Source organism: Physeter macrocephalus, chromosome 8, assembly GCF_002837175.3.
Source record: "Physeter macrocephalus isolate SW-GA chromosome 8, ASM283717v5, whole genome shotgun sequence".
Lineage (NCBI taxonomy): Eukaryota > Metazoa > Chordata > Mammalia > Artiodactyla > Physeteridae > Physeter > Physeter macrocephalus.
The window spans coordinates 145,355,339-145,372,784 of NC_041221.1; the positions used below are offsets into that span (position 1 = coordinate 145,355,339).

Consider the following 17,446-nt stretch of genomic DNA (forward strand, 5'->3'; position numbering starts at 1 on the left):
CTAGTCATTCATCACAAATGATAAAGTACCTCCGTTTGGGAATGATCTCTTTTTTTTTTTTTTTTTTTTTTTTGCGGTATGCGGGCCTCCCTCTGTTGTGGCCTCTCCCGTTGCGGGGCACAGGCTCCGGACGCGCAGGCTCAGCGGCCATGGCTCACGGGCCCAGCCGTGGGATCTTCCCGGACCGGGGCACGAACCCGGTTCCCCTGCATCGGCAGGCAGACTCTCAACCACAGCGCCACCAGGGAAGCCCTATTTTATTAATTTCTTTAAGAGATCATTCCCAGGGCTTCCCTGGTGGCGCAGTGGTTGCGCGTCCGCCTGCCGATGCAGGGGAACTGGGTTCACGCCCCGGTCTGGGAGGATCCCACATGCCGCGGAGCGGCTGGGCCCGTGAGCCATGGCCGCTGAGCCTGCGCGTCCGGAGCCTGTGCCCCGCAACGGGAGAGGCCACAACAGAGGGAGGCCCGCATACCGCAAAAAAAAAAAAAAAAATTAATAAAATAAAATATAGCAGATGGAGGAATATCCCTGTAACAATGTTCATGCTATTTAACTGTTTTCTGATAATGCTTTGTTGAGTGGGATAAAAGTGATTAAATTAGCGTTAACTCATTGAGACTTGTCAGTAGAAGGGAATTTTGTGTATGAAAATCATCTATCAAACAAGAAAAATTAGGAAACTATTGTCTTGACTTTAGGGTGAGAGAGCCCTTCCCAAGTAAGGCAGGAAGCCCAGAAGCCACTAAGGAAAGTAGCCAGCTTTGACCTTAGTAGAAAGATATGAGTTGTAAAAACCAAAATTGACAACAAAGTCCTGGGACAGTAGAGCAAGAAAGAATATTTGCTACTCCATGATAAATAAAAGTTGAATATCCCTGGAATGGGCTTGTTGAGGGGGGATGAGGTAGGGCAAAGGATTTGAACATGTAGCTCACAGAAAAGAAATTCCAAATGGCCGGTAAATATATGGAAAGATGCTGAGACTTGATAGGAAAAATTTTTAATAATAAGTAGTATTGAGTGCTCGTGAGCATGTGGGTGAACATACTTGCATACATTGTTTGTAGACTGAATTGCTAGAGTCTTTTTTTGGAGAGAGACCTGGAATATCAAGACAAAATGACATAGACCTTTTAACCTGGTAGTGCTATCTCAGGAATCTATTCTGTAGAAACAAAGCAATATATAAAGACCAATACGTAAAGATGTGTGTTATAACATTTTAAAGGCAAAAAGCTGGAAACAATTTTAATGTCAGACTGATTAACCATTAACAAAGAAATAATTGATTAAATTGAGATACACTCATGTAGAATATTATGCAACAATTAAAAAGAAATCATTGGCAGTCAAAATGGCAGAGAAGTACTGGTCTCATGACTTAGGAGGAAGGAACTAGGAGGGCCAGATATGGGTTCTGACACAGAATTTGTCTAAACTGATTTCCCTCATCTCTGAAATGGGCATAACACCAGTCCTGCCTCTCTCTTGTGGTTGTTGAGAAGGATCAAATGAGCTATATGTTCACAAATGCTTTGTAACTGTAAATCACCATACAGTATGTTCTGTTTTCCCAACTATTACTTAATGCATGACTGGTTAGGACTAGAAAAATGGCATGTGAAGTATGGTACAAACTCCTTTCTTAATTAAGAATTACACTCATTACAGAAATCCTGAATGGCAGAATGTGCTTTGCATCAATTTCTTAAGATTGCTTTGAAAAAAAGTGCATTTCTTTTGGCATTGGGGCAGAGTCACCGGGGAATCTTAATACATATGTTCTGGTCACACATCAGACCAGCTAAATCCAAATCCTTGATAGTGGGGCTCTTGAATTTGTATCAAGTTACTCAGGTAGTCCTGATGACTGTCATGAAAAATACCTAGTCTGAAGTTAAAATACCTTAATGCTAAGATGCACTCCTACCCCTGCCCACTTGTAGTGTTTCTGCAGTAGATTTTGTCTTATGTTAATATATGCACAATAACATTTATGCATGCTTTGTTCCAAGCACTTTTTGCACTATTATTTAATTTATTCTTCACAATAAGCTCAAGATACAGGTACTTTCAATGTTCTCATTTTATAACCGAGACACAAAGAGGTAAATATCTTGCCCTGCTCTTTATAAAGAAGTATCTTGGTATATAAACACTAAGCTGGAATTTGAACCTGGGTTTTGAGGTTTTGAGTCCAGAACAAGCACATATAAGTACAAAATTCTATTGTCTTATAAAGAGGTAGCGTAACATAGTGGTTAAGAGCAAGGACCCTGCAGCCAGACTGCCTAGATTTGAATGCTGGCCGCTTACCAGCAAGCTACTTCTCCCAAGCCTAGTTTCTTCCTCTTTATTATGGGGATAATAGTAATATCTATTTTACGCAGTTGCAGTGAAGATTACATGAGTTAATATTGGTAACATACTTCAAATGTTACACATAGTAAGTGCTATATAAAAGTAGTAAGTATGTGGTAGTGTTTTTATACCCCTATAATGTATTATTAAATCAGTCTTGGATCTTGTAAGCAGTTGCCTATAGATTTACAGAAATGAGTTAATAAAAATCTCAAAAAATATATCTAATACATATATAAGGTAGAGATATCTGCCATGATGCACACACATATAGGCTCTAAACTAGAAGTATATGTAAGATTTCAGAAAGAATTCATTACCAGTTTGGTTTCATATCTTAAGTTCTTATCGTAGTGGTATGATTCTTTAAAATTTTCTCTGACATGTTCTAATTAACGCGAAGAAATCATTTCTTTGCTGCACTAGCTTTAAAAAAAAAAAGTAACAATTTTAAGAGACTCCAATGACCATTAATGCATTTTTTTATTCACGCCTAGCAATTATATCCCAGAAGTGAGAATCATGTCAATTCCCAACCTTCGCTACATGAAGGTTAGTACCATGCTTATTTACGGGAAGAGAAGTAATTAATTGAACAAAGATGTGTGCATATGTGTATGTGGTGGCTGTGTGTATTTGACATGGGATGCAATGAGCAAGGGATAAAAAAGAAGAAAGTTTGAAATAATTAAGTGATTGAGATTTTAAGTGTCCTTAGGCTGGGATTCTTGATAACAGCATCTTTGAAATATATGCAGAAGGAGCAGTGTGCACATTACATTGAGGTAGAATCATGGCAGGGAAAGAAAGGAGATGTTAGACCCCACAGGCATCTTCAGCTCTCCTCCAGCCAGGAGATTCTCCACCATCTCATGTGTGTGTATGTGTGAGATATCAGGAATCAACTAGATTTCTTCTTTACCACAGCCCCTCTCTTCTTTGAGGTCCTTATCTCCCACACACAGACACCCCAGCGAATTGCACAGTGTTCTGCAGCACCGTCTTAGTTCTTTCATGCTGCTCATAAAGACACTTTTATAGTCCCTGTTCATTTTAATTTTGTTTTTTTTGCTAATGTAAAGAGCATACCAAACAAGGGCAAATTATGGTTCAAGAAATCTTAAAAGTTTTTTACAGTCTTGATGTGCCATTTTTTTTCTATGCTAATATATCTGGCTAGCCTGTGGCTCCCATATTTTATTTATGAGGGCTTCCTTCTTTTTAGTCCTTAAGTGGTGACCTGGGTAGGGCAAGAGTTGTAAACTTTAAACAATCACTTAGATAATGTGTATTTCTCAGAATTTCTGCATCTAGTAACTGGCCCTTTCTGTGGGATCTATTCTATTTCCTCAGTGAAATAGCAGCTCCAGAGAGTATGTAGACTAGCATATAAGTAACGAAATAGGAGTTAGTGAGCACTTTGAGAATGCAGTGATGTAGAGGCACAGGTGGGTGTTACTGTTCAAGAGTAATGCTGGAGGCGTGGAGGGCGGAGGGGGTGATGATTTTGTGATCTAAGCATCTAAGAAAGTGGACCTAGGTGGCAGCAGTGGAACATGTCTGAAAGATGCCTTTCTTTTTCCCCAGGAGAGCCAGGTCCTCCTGACTCTTACGAATCCAGTGGAAAACCTCACTCACGTGACTCTGTTGGAGTACGAGGAGGGGGACCCTGATAATATCAACAGCACTGCTAAGGTAGGAACGCTTTGCCTCATCCTGAGTAACCCTGACTTCTCCTGGAGTGGCCTCATTTTCCCTGGCTTAAAGGACTCCACACTGTCTCATTTTCACATCCAAACAGTCATCAAGTTCTTCTGATTTCACTTCTTGAGTTTTTTTACTTTATCTGCAAGCACACTGCCACTGCCCTTTTTGAAGGTCTCATCATTTCTTACATGGACTGTGACAGTAAGTTGCTAACTCCCTGTTTTTTCTACACCCCCACTTCCATGCCAGCCCATCTTCCATCTTGCCATTAGGGTGATCTTTCTAAGATCTAACTTTGATCATGGCATGCAGCTTGTTTGGTGTCCCTCTGACGTTGGGATGAAGTCCACATTCCTTGGCATAGCTTAAGAGCTCCCTAATGTCCTCACCTCTCTCTCTTCTACCAGGATGATCTTCCCTGAAACCCCCAAATCTAGCATTCTCGAAATTGTGCATATTAATGGTTGAGATCCAAACATATCCAATGGGTCATAAACTTTCATGCTTCTGGAGGACTGCGTATGCTATTCATTTTATCTAGAATTCCTCCTTTCCATCCCCACTCCCCTGACATACATGGCCACACCTATGTTTCTGCCTGATGCATACTCATTTTTCAAGACACAAAGGAAATAACATTTCCTTTTTAAAGGTGGTGTGCCTCCACTAGATGCCCTCTGCTTACACAGAGTATACATAGCACTAAATTTTTTTTTTTAATCGTCAATTTATTTATTTATTTATTGGCTGTGTTGGGTCTTCATTGCTGCACGTGAGCTTTCTCTGGTTCCGGTGAGCGGGGTCTGCTGTCCGTTGCGGTGCGCGGGCTTCTCATTGTGGTGGCTTCTTTTGTTGCGGAGCATGGGTTCTAGGTGCGTGGCTTCAGTAGTTGTGGCTCACGGGCTCAGTAGTTGTTCACAGGCTTAGTTGCTCTGCGGCATGTGGGATCTTCCTGGACCAGGGCTCGAACCCGTATCCCCTGCATTGGCAGGTGGATTCTTAACCACTGCGCCACCAGGGAAGTCCAAGTACTAAATATTAAAATAGGTGCTTTTGACTCTCAGTGTTGGTTGAATGAATGAAATGAGGCCTTTCTACATTTTGCTACTTCATGATTCATCTAGTACTTGAAATTTTAGAACAAGAACTTTTCTCTATAGACCATCTATTACTGACTCATAATTCAGCACGATACTCAAACAAAAGTTGGTAGAAAGGATGCCTGTATCTTTAATTAGCTATTATTCAAATTATACTTATTAGTAGAGAATTTATCTTTTTTTTTACTTGTGCTTTTTAATGATTTCATTTACTAGCATCACTTCCAAAGAGAGATGACACTCATCTGTCCTTGCTCCTTTTTAAAATAACACTAATAAGCTGTGCCAGTTAGGATAGAGACAGAAATAAGTGCCTGATGAGTATACCCAGCTTATGGCTTTGCCGTTTTTCTCTCTCTTTACAGCTCCCCGGCCACATTTATATCCATAATTAGGAATGTTGTATACATTGTTATCTGTTAACTTCTAACATAGCAAAGTTGAAGCCTAGTTACAACATAAGGCTAAGCGTAAAGAATGCTTAACTGTTTTTCATGGCCAAAAACATACCCAATATCTGCATTTCAGAAAATATGTTGGAACCACTGTTTCACATTACGTATTTTCTTTTTTTTTTAAAAATGAAGAGCTGTCTCAGATATACCACAAAGCATAAAGAATAATATAGCAAACACCCATATTCCCCCAGCCCCTTAAGAAATAAAACATTAAAGACACAGTTGGAGCCCCCGCATCCTGCCCATTTAAATTCCCCTTTAGCAGCCCCAGTGAAGTAAGCACTCACCTGACTTTACCCTTCCCTTAAATTTCTTTGTTCTTATACTTTTATCAGAAATGTCCAAACAATATGTTTGTTAAACTTTTTATAAGTGAAATAATGTATGTTTCTTGAAACTTGCTGCTTACTTCTGCATGTCTAGGTCAGGGCAATACTTTCCTGTATTCCATTGAATGAATGTTCTACAACGCACTGATTCCTTCTGAGGCAGCCCTCTTTGTGTTGCTCTCCAGGTGGTGGTGCCTCCCAAAGAGCTTGTTTTAGCTGGCAAGGATGCAGCAGCAGAGTATGATGAGTTGGCAGAACCCCAGGACTTTCAGGATGATCCTGAGTGAGTGATCCTTTTGTGACACACACACACACACGCCACAGTTGGCTGGTACACGAGGCCCACTCATTGATCTCAATTTTCTTATCTGAATTTTTTTTTAACATCTTTATTGGAGTATAATTGCTTTACAATGGTGTTGTTAGTTTCTGCTTTATGTCTCCCTCCCTCCCACCCTCCCTATTATCTGAATTTTTAAAGTAATTTTTTTCTTCCTATTTATAAAAATAATTACTATAGAAATTTAGTGAATATATATTTATATATAAAACCATGAAGAAGAAAATAAAATCTCACCACCAGAATTAGCACCATTAACATTTCCATCATTGGGATCATTCTATAAGCACAGTTTTTTTAACCTATGTTTCCTGTGTTAAAAAATTTTCAAGTGCATGATTGTTAATGGTCGTGGACAGGATATAGTATTCTGTCCCCAAAGATTTACCACTGGATTTGTCCACCTGCCCCCCAGCCTTTCTGTCTTAGAGTAACAGATTTTACTCTCTCATACCTAATAACTGAGAAGTAAAACCAAACCTTTCCCAGATGAGGAATACGTCAGTCAGGTTCCAGTCTAAAAACAGAAATCACATCAGTTATTTGAACAGAGAGAATTTAATATAAAGACTTGTTAACTGGGTAACTTCAAAGGTTAAGAAGAAATCTGAAATATCCCGGAGATGGTAATTTTATGAAGCAGTTACCACTCCTAGGGCTGAGGGAACAAAGGGAAATGGTTTAAATGATTCAAATTTAGAAGCTTGAAGGAGGAGCCCCATGGAGCTGAAACTCAGACCTCTGGGAAATGGGAGTGGGGACACTGCCTGACTGGTGCTGGCATCACAGGGTGCCAGAGGAGGGGGTGGCATGCTGAAGCTGGTTGTGCAGTTGGAAAACCTGGATACTGCCACTTCCTGAGTGAAGAGGCATTGCTGGAGTGCTACCCACAGGAGCTGCATGCAGACAGGAAGCTCACCGGGAGGACCAGGCCCCTTCTTCCTGCAGGCTTCTGGTCTCCGTTAGAGCCCCTAAAGGGAGCCTGGTAAGGAGCCAGGCTACCAAGCAGAAATGTGGTTAGCAGAATCCTGTGTCACAAAGCAGGCTACAGAAAGTGGGCTTGGAGCTGAAAAGCAATAGCATTTAATACACTGGTGTAGGGAATATTTAAGGTTTTTTTAACAGAACGATCAAAAGCTCCCTCTGCAAGATCCCGGAAAGAAGAAATAACATGGGACAAATTAGAAAGACAAAGTGAGGGCAAAGAGGAGGTTAGTACGGTGATTACCAAACTTGGGTGAACTTCAGAAAGCACCAGCATGGGTGTTTTAATTTTTTTGTTTAATTCTGTATAGAGTACCAGACCCCACAGCTTCTCTTTAACAGGTCTAGGTAGGCACCAGGAATCTGAATTTTTAAAAAAAAAAAAAGCTTCCCAGGCATCAGTGTTTGCCTGGGAAATTAAGGCTAGAAAGACTTTTTCTTTTTTACTTTTTTTTTTTTTTTTTTTTTTTTTTTTTTTTTTTTTTGCGGTACGCGGGCCTCTTACTGCTGTGGCCCCTCCCGTTGTGGAGCACAGGCTCCGGACACACAAGCTCAGCGGCCATGGCTCACGGGCCCAGCCGCTCTGCGGCATGTGGGATCCTCCCGGACCGGGACACGAACCCATGTCCCCTGCATCGGCAGGCGGACTCTCAACCACTGCGCCACCAGAGAAGCCCTTTTTTACTATTTTTGAACTGAATTTTTAAAATGAATCTGATGTAAATCAAAGGTTTGATTAGTTACTACAAAATGATTGTGTTAGTATAGTACAAAATGCATTCTCTATAATCCTTGCTTTATATAAATTATATTAATTTAAGTACAGAAATTTGTTAAGCCAAGGTGAACTTCTGGAAAAATCATCTGAGATAAATTCCAGTCAGATTACATGACAGATTAAATTAATTATATTCCACATTATTGTACTTTTTAGGACTTCCAGATACCTGGAAATTAATAGTACTAATACTGGATAATATGTAAATATTTGATTTCAGTAACTTTTCTTAAAGTAATTATCATCTGGATAGTAGATCAAGTTCTGTTTACTTCATTGCCTTTTGACTTTTTGAAGTTAAGTTATTTAAACACAAACTTCAAGTGCATATCAGAAAACTGAAATGGAAACTTCAACTAAAGAGATTTTTTTCTATTCTAAAAATTCCTAATTTACAGACTCTATTTACAAAACACACTGATTTATGGTATTCCAGAAACTCCTTTAAAGCTCCGAGTTAGCATCCGTCTATATCCTATAGAAATAATACCATATGTATATAAAGGTTAATGTGAAGGGATGTTTATAACAGAGGAAATCGGTGTGTACTAATTATGGTCGCTATGCACCCATTAAGTAGAATGGAGAAGACCTATATATACCAATATGGACAGGTGTTTGTGATAAACAGTGAAAAAAAGCATGTTACAGAATAGTGTCCCTATTGTGTTGGTTAAAAAAGCAGAAAAGTGTAAGTGCACAGAAAAATATTTGGTAGGTTAAGAGCCAAACCGTTTACAGTTGTTCTCTGTGTACTGAGGAGGAAAATAAGAGGAAAGACTTACTTTTCCCCATTAAAAATTTTTATGACTATATTTTACTGTTGTAATATTAAAAAAATAAGGAGGTCAGCATTTTGCTGAAGAAGCTCTTCATTGTTGACAAACGGGATGGTGGTCATATCTTGTCAACAGAGATTTCCTGTGGGGCATAAAATGACTGTGAGTCTAACAGGCTTGGCTGACTTGCGACCTGCCTAATACTATGCTTATTTCCTTCCATAGCATTATAGCCTTCAGAAAGGCCAACAAAGTGGGTATTTTCATCAAAGTGACCCCACAGCGTGAGGAGGGCGAAGTGACCGTGTGCTTTAAGATGAAGCACGATTTTAAAAACCTGGCCACCCCCATCCGCCCCATCGAAGAAGCTGACCAGGGTACAGAGGTCATCTGGCTCACCCAGCATGTGGAACTCAGCTTGGGCCCGCTTCTTCCTTAAAGTGTTCCAGTGGCGGGCAGATCCCAAAGGACAGTATCATCACGAACCCGCGTTAAAATGTGGAAGCCACTGCTTCGTTAGGCCTTGTTTATAATGATGTACCCATGCACTACTGAATCCTGTTCCTAGGAGGTTGGGGGCATAGGCAAGGCATTAGGAACACAGGGTGACTGCTGTTCCTCTGGCCCTCTCTTCTGTTAACACCCGTAAGTCTGTGTCTCCCTCACTGAACCCTGCACGTTGACTAACAACAGCATAGTTCCATCCCAAGAAACGGGGTGGCTGTTCCTTGGAGTGGCATTCGATTGACCACTTGAGAAACTGACCATACTATCTCCCGATCTGATCTCATAAAGGATCACAGTCTCACAGATGAAACTTAAAATAACCGAAAGGTAGGCTCGCTATTGATGACCCAGCATTGGTCTCAGTATACCAGCTGCTTTTTGCATTCCACTAGATATAATCTAGCACTCTAAACATATCCCTTCAGTTGCCATCTTGGCTCCCATCCGTTTGACAGGATAATAGAATCGTCATGTTGTCTTTAGTTTTGTGATGATTGGAAAAACCTGTGAAATAGTTAAGGCACCTTAATTTGCCCTCTTTTAAGTGAATATAGGATACTTATTTATTAATTGTTCTTAAAAATTTTTTCCCAGTAGAATACAGAACTTTTTCTTCTGGGAAGAATTTGAGAAGCAAGCAATTACACGTCATGTCAAGGGGGTGGCAAATTCTGTTCATTTTAACTGTTGCCACAATATCCAGGGACTGATGCTGCTTCAGCGAGCCAGTCTTTATGTCTTACTCCCTATCCTTCTCTTCGGCTTGGCCTCTTTAACTCAATAAGTTGTTCTGAGTACTGGGGACCTGGAAAGAGCCCAAAGAAAACTTGGTGGACAAGTTCATTTCTGGAATGCAGAAAACATTTTAAATGTTAGATGTTTATCATGATCTGAACTAATGTTCTTTCCATTGATTTGAAGGGGAAGTTAACATTTGTAATCTCTTCAATCCAAAACTGGATATTCAGAAAAGAACCTTCTCCCTTCCTGCATTTAAGACTTTTATCGAAGGGTTTGTCAAATAAGAGCATTTTTACCATAAATCATAAAGAATACTTGCCTAACAGCACACATGCTGTTTTCACTTGGTATCCTGGAGTTGGGTTGCTAACCTTAATTTCTGTGATGTTTTCTCAACTGAGACTTGACAAAGTAGACCACCCCCTGCACCACATTTGCTGTAAATGTATTGTTAGCAAGCAGCCAACCGACTTTTGGGGAAAGAGAAATTTCCTGTTTATTCTGGTTTTGTTTTTAAGTTCAAGCCTTTAGTTTAAAAAAAAAAAAAATTAAAGGTATATATAATAATCTAGAGTACAGACAGGACATAGTTACTTTTCAGCTCCCCTTGGAAGATAAAAATATTTAGGAAGCCTCTGAAAGACACTAAATAGTACTCTTAAGATCAAACCAATATTATGAAACAGTATTGCACAGAGCAATATATATGCTGCAGTATGAGAAAAAAAACACTCATGTCTCCAATATTATGACAGTTATAAGGCTTAGCCTGTTAGGAGTTGGGTCAGGGTGTTGTATAATGACAAATCTGCAGACTATAGAAATAGCTTAACATTTTGTGACCCCACAGAGTGTCAAATTCATTTTTATTTCAGTACCCACTACAGCCTCCTGTGACGTGAGTGCTCCATATTTGCCAGTGGAGGAGATAGGCCTCAAGGTAGAGGATAGCTTCCTATGTTTACACATTTGCATAGACTACACACAGTTACGTGTTTAAGGCATATAGCTGGTGTTTGTTCCCAGAAATAATAATGTTGAAGTAATGGGTCTCATCACCCCCATGTGACACAGAAACACAAAAACACTTTTGATCATAGAATTTTTTCCTCAGAAGCCAAATTAACTTGCAGAATAACAGAGCCATTGATTAAATGGTTCCTCAAGATAGTTTTCAGTGCAAGCTGGTACTTCGTGTGTTAGTAGAAATGGTTCAGTATCTGTGTGTTAGTAGAAATGGTTCAATACCTGTAGCTGGTGAATTTGGAATTTTATTTGTTCCTTTTTTATATTCGATTAGGTGCAAGATTTTTAAAGTATAGTCAGTGTGCACCACTGCGGGCAAATTAGATGTCATTAGCACTAGAAACTACAATTTTGGAAACTTAAAGCTAAGTTAATTTGAATTTGTGATTTGATTAGCCCACCAGAGTTTTCTTTTGTTCATACTGTTTAATGAGCTAAATGTCATGCATATTTGTAAAGAAACATCCTTTTTTGGTCCCTTTTGGGAATGAGAGGCACTCCTTGGTCTTTATGAATGACAGGTTACTGTTTTGCCTGATTGCTTAACTTCGCGTGGTGAAATAAAGCAGAAAAGCTTGAGAAGTGTCTTTTGTTTGGTTTCATGAAGACTGGTTGGAGTAGCATGCCGGGGGTGGAGTTAGGGTTAGCATGAGAGTCAGTGGGGCATGCTCCCTTCTTCCATTTGTCTAAATGAACTAAGGTAGACCCTCAAGGTAGTTCACTATAACATATAGATAGATGTTGCTTGAGCTCCTTATGAACATATTATCAGAACCAGTATGTAAATGTTATGTTGTTAGGACTCTACCAGCTTTTATCCTGGGTCTTTGCTCCCAAAGATATCCTTTTAAGTGTACAAAGTGGCCCAGCCCTTTCAGGTAGCCACTCATCCACTTTCATCTGTACTCAACTTTTCCTTCCTCTTACTGTAGATGAATTGTTCATGTTTCTCCTGTCTAAAGCCAGCCCCACCACTTACTGCACTCAGTCTCACTCTCTTACCTATTCAAAGACCTCGCTTCACCAATTTCTCCCCCTCCCTCTCCTGCATCATTTCCATTGGCATACTATGATTTATCTAAAAGAAATTGACCTTATGCTCCTCTTCAGCCACCACCCCATTTTTCTATTCCCTTTACAGCAAAACTCCTAACTTTATTTATTTTTGATGTGGAACATTTTTTAAAGTCTTTATTGAATTTGTTACAATATTGCTTCTGTTCTGTGCTTTGGTTCCTTGGCCACGAGGCATGTGGGATCTCAGCTCCCCGACCAGGGATCGAAACCGTGCCCCCCGCATTGGAAGGTGAAGTCCCAACCACTGAACCACCAGGGAAGTCCCAAAATGCCTAACTTTACCTTCCAGTTCCTCTTCCCATTTTCACCTGAATCCATTCCACTTAGGCTGCCACCCCTTCCACATCACCAGACTGTTCTTGTCTAGGTCCCCAAGAATCCACACCATTAAATATAATGGTCAGGGACTTCCCTGGTGGTCCAGTAGTTAAGACTGTGCTCCCAACGCAGGGGGCATGGGTTCAATCCCTGGTTGGGGAAGATCCCACATGCACAGTGGATGTCTCCCTGCTTGAAAGACTTCACTTGGTTTCCAGAACACAGCTTTCTTGGTTTTCCTTCTTACTGGCAACTTTTCTTCTGTATCCTTTGCTAGTTCTTTCCCATCTTCCCAACCTTGGAGTGTTCCAGCTCTCATTTCTTACAGTGCTTTTCTCTCTGCACTCGCTCTTAGCGATCTCACCCAGTTTTCAGGCCATCTGTCAAATTCATATACCAACTCTAGAATAGTCTGTGAAAGTGCAGATCCACAGTCTGGATTGTCTCTCACCACATCTGTCTCTCCAGCATTCGTCCCTAACTAGATGACAATTGTTTCCCTTCAGTTGCTCACAACAAAGACCTTGGCATCACCAATGACTCTTCTTACATGCTACATCGAGTAAGTCAGCAAATCCTTTCAGGTCTGTCTTCAAACTGTGACTACTTCACAGCCTCTCCAACGTTACTATCCTGGGCCAAATCAGCATCATCTATGTAGACCCCTAGATGATAATTACAGTAGCATCTAAACTGGTCTTGAAGCCACCCTGGTCCCTGCCCCACTCTAGTCAGTTTTCAACATAGCAGCCAGAGTGATTAAGTCATTTCTCTGCTTAAAACTCTTAGGCTTCTTAGCTTGCTCAAGAGCAAAACAAATATAAAGTCCTTACAATAGCTTAGGGGGTCCTACAGGACCTGAAACCCACTGGCCACCCCTGCCTCCCCGAATTCATCAACTACTTCCCTTGCTCTCTACACCCTAGCCACACAAGTCTCTGCTATTCCTGAGTCACCCCAGGTTGTGCCCTCTCAGGGTCTTTGTACTGGCTGTTCCCTCTGCCTGGAAAACTCTTCTCCCAGATATCTGAACAACTCAAACCCCCGCCAGTGAGGTCTGTGCTTAAATGCTTCCTTCTTAGGCTTTCCCTGACCTCCCTATGTGATAATGTAAACTGCTCTTCCCTGAACACGTATCCCCCTTCTTTGCTGCTTTTTTCCCCCATAGCACTGACTACCATCCAGCACTATATACTGTATTTTTTGTTTCACTATATGAGAACATAAGCTCCACAGTACGGGGATTTTTGTCTTTTTTAAAAAATGGATGTATCTGCAGAGCCTAGAGCAATGCCTGGCAAATAGCAGACAACCAATATTTGTTAAATAAATTAATACCATCTTCCTTTTCCTTGTTTACGTAGCTGTTGGTCTTTTATCTTTTTAAAAATATACATATGCCTCTGTCATAAGCCAAATATCTTAACTTCCCTGGAGCTCTCTTGTTCCGATGTTAGCTCAACCTAGGATGCTCCCTAGGTATCCTACTCCCATCTAGATGTGGTCTTAATCTGTAGTACTTAACCTCTCCAGGGCATTTACCTCTGCCTAGTATTGGGTTTTGTATATGTATAGTTCCTTTGCTGTAATGCACACCCTTGCAGAGCCAAATCCAGACCCCTTTGTCATCTCTTTCTCCTATATTCCAGTCAGGGTAGCCTGGAATAAACTCAAAAACTCAGAGCCCAGTCACTTGCTCAATTACAACATAGTTGATCCTTGAACAATGCAGGGGTTACGAACACTGATGCTGGGGCAGTCAAAAACCTGTGTATAATTTTACAGTTGGCCCTCTGTATCCAGGGTTCTGCATCCATGCATTCAACCAAGTGCAGATCATGTAGTATTGTAGTATGTATTTAGTGGGGGAGAAAAGTGTGTGTAAGTGGACCCACGCAGTTCAAACCTGTATTGTGCAAGGGTCAATTGTAGTTAGCTTTATTTATCCCCATTTTCTGGTGGTCAGGGACATCAATAGTGAAATATATTTCACAATACAAACCACCTACACAAGACAATGACTCTAAGTGTTAAGTGAAAGTAACATTAAATGATATGGAATCAAATAGAAAGTTGTATCATTCTCATGCCCTGCTCCCCTCTCCCCATCCTTCTGTCAAATAAGGATAAAGTATCAGTTCTCTTACGTAGCACTTTTTTTTTCTTTTAAACATAGGCTTCTGTCTCAGAGCCTTTGGCAGACAACAGAGGCTTACTTACTAAAAAATATTGTTTCATTTTCATTGTAATTGTTCTTAAGGCTACATCTACACAAGTGATACTAATTTTCCATTTACAGAAGTGATAAAAAATGTTCCTCTTAAAATATATTTAAGTAAAATGAGGAGACTTAGGAGTTCCACTTGTGCCTATGATGTAGATGTGTGGAAGGAGTGTCACCCTGACTCAAACAAAAAAAGTGGATAGATGACAAAATCATAAATTTTATTGGATCTATCAGATAGCTGATGTGGCAGGGCAGTCAACTAGCCTGAATTTCAAGGAAGGACAGACCCCTCCAAGGAGACATGGGATGTAGACTGGCTCACCTGTAGCAGAGCATGGGAGGAAGAAGTGTTGACCAACATAGAAGCAGGTAAGAGGAAATCAACTAAAATAAAGAATTGCCAAAGGCCAAACTGGGGCTAACATGACAGTATAAAACCCCTGGGAGCCTGAGATACTAGGGGACCTTGCATGCACTGACAATCTCTTTCCAAAACCTCCACCGGGTGTTCATGAGAAAGACCTGGGGGGAGTGGGGTGCTGGAGCTCTACAGAGCCTCCCTTGGTTTGGGAGGAAGGAGGAGTAGGAAAGGCATGAAACCTTGCCTCCCCCGGCTAGGCCGTTCCCTCATTAGGAGCAAAAAGGCCTAAGCCACTGGGGGAGGAGCAGAAAACCCTGTCTTTCTAGAACACAGGTAAAGACCCGTTGCTGCTGGGACAAGGTAAGAAAAAACCTCTACCCTTGGGAGGGAAAGGATTCAGTCCTGAGCCCCCCCAGGATTTTATACCAATACCATTAAAGGCCTCTTGCCAATGCAAGAAGGTCAAGAAGCTCTCCCTCCTCAAGACCAACCACAGATACAAGTCAGGGTTTGGCTGCCACAGAGAGGAGGGGCAAGAATGCTGAGAAAAGACCCATTCCCAGGGCCTGGGCACGAAGGACCTACTAAAGACTGAGGCTTTGGGACTTTCCTGGTGACGCAGTGGTTAGGAATCTGCCTGCTGGACTTCCCTGGTGGCGCGGTGGTTGAGAGTCTGCCTGCCAATGCAGGGGACACGGGTTTGAGCCCTGGTTCGGGAAGATCCTGCGTGATGCAGAGCAACTAAGCCCGTGCACCACAACTACTGAGCCTGCGAGCCACAAATACTGAGCCCGTGAGCCACAACTACTGAGCCTGCATGCCACAACTGAAGCCCGTGTGCCTAGAGCCCGTGCTCCGCAACAAAGAGAAGCCACCGCAATGAGAAGCCCGCACATAACGAAGAGTAGCCCCCGCTCGCCACAACTAGAGAAAGCCCACGTGCAGCAACGAAGACCCAACGCAGCCAAAAATAATTAATTTTAAAAAATTAAAAAAAAAAAGACTGAGGCTTAATTAGAACAAAGAATCCCTGAGTCCTCCCTGACTACCAACCTAGCAAGTGGCTGCTGGGGGCATGGGCAAAGGCATAGAGACTTAACCATATGGTGCAGGTATGCAGGACAGCTGAAAGCTAAGGATGAAGTATGAACACTTGAGAAAAATTCTTCAGCCCCAACCTAAAGCACAAAATTAGTGGATATGAAACCTGTGGTTTCAAACACTGAAGGCAACCATCGCAACAACAAAACCCAAACCTAGCTCAATTTCTGACCAGAATGACCAAACCCCACACGAATGGCCTGACAGAAGAGGCTTGCCTATTTCCAAGCATTAATACTATTGACTTCAGTCTCTACTGTTGTATAAGTAATGACTGGCATTCAATAAAAATTTTGAGATACACAAAGAAGCAAGAAAAATCAACCCATTTGTGATAGACAAACAATGAGACCATATACAGGTATGACCCAGATGTTGGAATTATTGGTCAGGGACTTAAACTCTGATTAACATGTCGAAGATCTAGTTGAAAATAGGGATAATATGCATGAACAGATTTCAGCAGAGAGGTAGAAACTATAAGAAAGGGACAAATTGAAATGAAAACCACAGGATCAGAGATGAGGAATATTTTCTCTGGGCTCATCAGAACACCTTGTCATACCTGAGGAAATAATCAGGAAACTTGGAAATGGGTCAATAGAAATTATCCAAACTGAAACTCCCCAAAAGAAAACAGAGTATTCAAGGTCTATGGGATGATATCAAATAGTCTAACATGTAATTGGAGTCCCAGATGGAGAAGAAACTGGGCAGAATATTTAAAGAGATGACACTTAAGAATTTTCAAAATACAATGAAGGACAACAAATCACAGATGCACGAAGCTCAGATAAACGCAAGCACTTTCTCATGCAGGAAAAAAACATACCATATGATCAAGTAATCCCACTCCTAGGTATTTACACATGCAAAATGAAAGCCTATGTCTGTACAACAACCTGTATGTGAATGTTTCTAATGCCTTTATTTATTTATTTTTGGTTTTTGTTTTTATTTTTTTTAACATCTTTATTGGAGTATACTTACTTTACAATGGTGTGTTAGTTTCTGTTTTATAACAAAGTGAATCAGCTATACATATACATACATCCCCATATCTCCTCCCTCTGTGTCTCCCTCCCACCCTGCCTATCCCACCCCTCTAGGTGGACACAAAGCACCGAGCTGATCTCCCTGTGCTATGCGGCTGCTTCCCACCAGCTATCTATTTTACATTTGGTAGTGTATATATGTCCATGCCACTCTCGCACTTCATCCCAGCTTACCCTTCCCCCTCCCCGTGTCC

At 41.1% G+C, this 17,446-nt stretch overlaps 1 protein-coding gene across 1 annotated transcript in view; it reads left to right on the top strand.

The window, feature by feature from the left end:
- Positions 1-12,215, top strand: part of DCTN4 (dynactin subunit 4) — a 31,105-nt gene extending 18,890 nt beyond the window's left edge. Inside the window, exons 10-13 of the mRNA XM_007118371.4 lie at positions 2,862-2,916; positions 3,952-4,059; positions 6,144-6,241; positions 9,065-12,215. Of these exons, the coding sequence (XP_007118433.1) occupies positions 2,862-2,916; positions 3,952-4,059; positions 6,144-6,241; positions 9,065-9,278 (475 nt within the window). The 3' untranslated portion in view covers positions 9,279-12,215. The remainder of the gene's footprint in view (positions 1-2,861; positions 2,917-3,951; positions 4,060-6,143; positions 6,242-9,064) is intronic.
- Positions 12,216-17,446: the final 5,231 nt, after the last annotated feature.